Genomic DNA, 2,309 nt, shown 5'->3' on the forward strand with positions numbered 1-2,309 from the left:
CCCCCCGCTCCCCCGCTCCCCCCCGGTGCCGGCCCGCGGGCTGCCCGGCCTGGAGGGAGCGGATGGGCCCGGAGGGCGGCTCGGCTCGGCTCGGCTCGGCTCGGCTCGGCTCGGCTCGGCTTTGCACGGCTCGGCTCGGCTCGGCTCGGCTCGGCTCGGCTCGGCTCGGCTCGGCTCGGCTCGGCTCGGCTCGCCCCGGCGGCCCCGCCCGGCGCCGCCGCTCTCCGCCCCCGCCGCCCTTTGGCCCCGGGGCCGGGCCCGGCGGAGCGGGGCGCGGAGGGAGGTGAAGGAGCGGGGGGGTGGGGACGGGACAGCGGGGAGCCGAGCCCGGCCGCCGAGCCCCCAGGCCCCCCGGCATGGCCGCCCCGCTGCTCACCGAGGGCACCGTGGACGCGGCGGGGCAGAGCCTCTTCTACCGGCAGGCCCAACCGGGCGGGCGGGCCCCGCGGCTGAGCGTGCTGCTGCTGCACGGCATCCGCTTCTCCTCCGACACCTGGCTCCAGCTGCAGACGCTGGCCGTGCTGGCTGACGCCGGCCACCGAGCCGTGGCCATCGACCTGCCCGGTAAGGCGCGGGCGGCGCCGAGCACCGGCAGGTGGAAGCCGCTCGTGCCGGTGCCCGGTGGCGGGCCCCGAGCCACCACCCGTGGCCCCGTGGGCGACGTGTGACACGGGCCCTTGGGCGACGTCCCTCTCTTGTCCCGCACCGCAGGGCTGGGGCGCTCCAAGGACGCCGTGGCCCCCGCGCCTGTGGGGCAGCCGGCACCGGGGGATTTCCTGAAGGCCGTCGTGGAGGCGCTGAGCCTCGGTCCGGCCGTGGTGGTCAGCCCCTCGCTCAGCGGCATGTACTCCTTGCCTTTCCTCTTCCAGCACGGGCACCTGGTGAAAGCCTACGTGCCCGTGGCACCCATCTGCACCGACAAGTTCCCGGTGGAGCAGTACGCCCAGACCAAAGTAAGGGCGATGGGGGGCACGAGGAGGGGGGCGGGAGCACCTCCCCTCTCCATCCTGGGCCAGGAGCATCTCCCCGTCCCCATCTCCCATCTCCTGGGGGACAGAGATCGGAGATGCTTCAGCCGTCCGCACAATGCTTTGGTGGGCCCAGAGGAGAGCGAGCATCTCCCCGCCTCATCCTCAGCGCGTTCCCCTCTGCAGACACCCACGCTGATCGTGTACGGGGACCAGGACGCGGAGCTGGGCCAGGCCAGCCTGAGCAACCTGCGGCACCTCCCTGAGCACCAGGTGCTGGTGCTGCAGGGCGCCGGGCACGCCTGCTACCTGGACAAGCCCGAGGAGTGGCACCGCGGGCTCCTGGCCTTCCTGCAGCAGCTGGAGTGAGCGGGATGGGGCACGGGGCCAGCGGGGCAGCCTGGCACCGCCACCCCACCGCCCACCGGGACCAAATAAAGCCGCGAGCTTTGCTGCTGCCCTCCTGCTTCGTTCTCCCCGGTTCCCCCCTCGCCTTCCGCTGTCCTCCATGGCCACCGTGTGTTATGCACATCAGGTGACAGCCACCGAGGAGGGCCAGGACATCCGGGTGTTTGGCCACGGGGCATTGCTCCCATGTCCCGGCCTCCTCCTCCTCCTCCTCCTTCTCCTCCTCTTCCTCTTCCCACCCCTCTGGCCACGCACCCGCACCCGGGGTAATCCGAAGGGGCTTAAAAGGTGACTGCCAGCCCTGGCTGTCCCCTGCCCACGGTGGCAGCGGCGTGTTCAAGCACCCAGGGGATTTATTGCCGGGAACAGATGGAGGGGCGGGGAGGCCAGACAGACGCCTGGCCGGACAGACGGAGGGACAAACCGTGCCCAGCACCTGCCTTTCCCCCCTTGGAGCTGCCGAGCCGGCCGCTCGGGGTGCAGATGGGGCCAGCAGCGGGGCGCCACCCCCCCCCTTGCTCCCCATACTCCCCCTCCAAGCCTGCCTGGGCTTTAGCTGCTTACGCCAGGGCCCAGGAGGATTTAATGGGGCCGGGGGGGCGGGGGGGTGACCCCGGCAGGGTGGCAGCGTTGGGGACACCTGCTTGGGGGCGCGGGGCGGGGGGCAGGAGCCTCCTAGCATCCTGCTGCCCTCGGTGGGTCCGGCATGGCGTTTGGGGGCGGGGGGGTCCTCGCCACATCCCCCTCCCGCCGCCCAGACGGGCTCCAGGGGGCTCCCAGCAGCACCCTTGGGTGCCGGAGGGCCCTCGGGTGCCGGCTGCCATCCCCGGCCCTGCCCGCCCGGTGCCCTTGAGCCCTTGAGCCCTGCCAGCTGATCGGCTTCCAGGAAACAAAATGCAATTACAAAGAGGGGCGATGTGCGAGCCAAGGGGG

At 72.6% G+C, this 2,309-nt stretch overlaps 1 protein-coding gene across 1 annotated transcript; it reads left to right on the forward strand.

Annotated features, from left to right (window-relative positions):
- The first annotated feature begins 312 nt into the window (after window positions 1-312).
- On the forward strand, window positions 313-1,428 carry LOC118157834 (protein ABHD14B-like). The gene is made up of 3 exons (XM_035312327.1): window positions 313-564; window positions 712-953; window positions 1,155-1,428. The coding sequence occupies exons 1-3, from the start codon at window positions 357-359 to the stop codon at window positions 1,335-1,337; spliced, it is 633 nt and encodes a 210-aa protein (XP_035168218.1). The 5' UTR covers window positions 313-356; the 3' UTR covers window positions 1,338-1,428.
- Window positions 1,429-2,309: the final 881 nt, after the last annotated feature.

The sequence above is a fragment of the Oxyura jamaicensis genome (assembly GCF_011077185.1).
Source record: "Oxyura jamaicensis isolate SHBP4307 breed ruddy duck chromosome 12 unlocalized genomic scaffold, BPBGC_Ojam_1.0 oxy12_random_OJ72159, whole genome shotgun sequence".
NCBI lineage: Eukaryota > Metazoa > Chordata > Aves > Anseriformes > Anatidae > Oxyura > Oxyura jamaicensis.

What these genes read in the sequence shown, in the direction of transcription:
- LOC118157834 (XM_035312327.1), top strand. Translation starts at nt 357, where the DNA reads ATGGCCGCCCCGCTGCTCACCGAGGGCACCGTGGACGCGGCGGGGCAG. An exon ending in CGTGGCCATCGACCTGCCCG is followed by an intron (nt 565 to 711) that starts GTAAGGCGCGGG and finishes CCCGCACCGCAG; the next exon opens with GGCTGGGGCGCTCCAAGGAC. An exon ending in AGCAGTACGCCCAGACCAAA is followed by an intron (nt 954 to 1,154) that starts GTAAGGGCGATG and finishes TCCCCTCTGCAG; the next exon opens with ACACCCACGCTGATCGTGTA.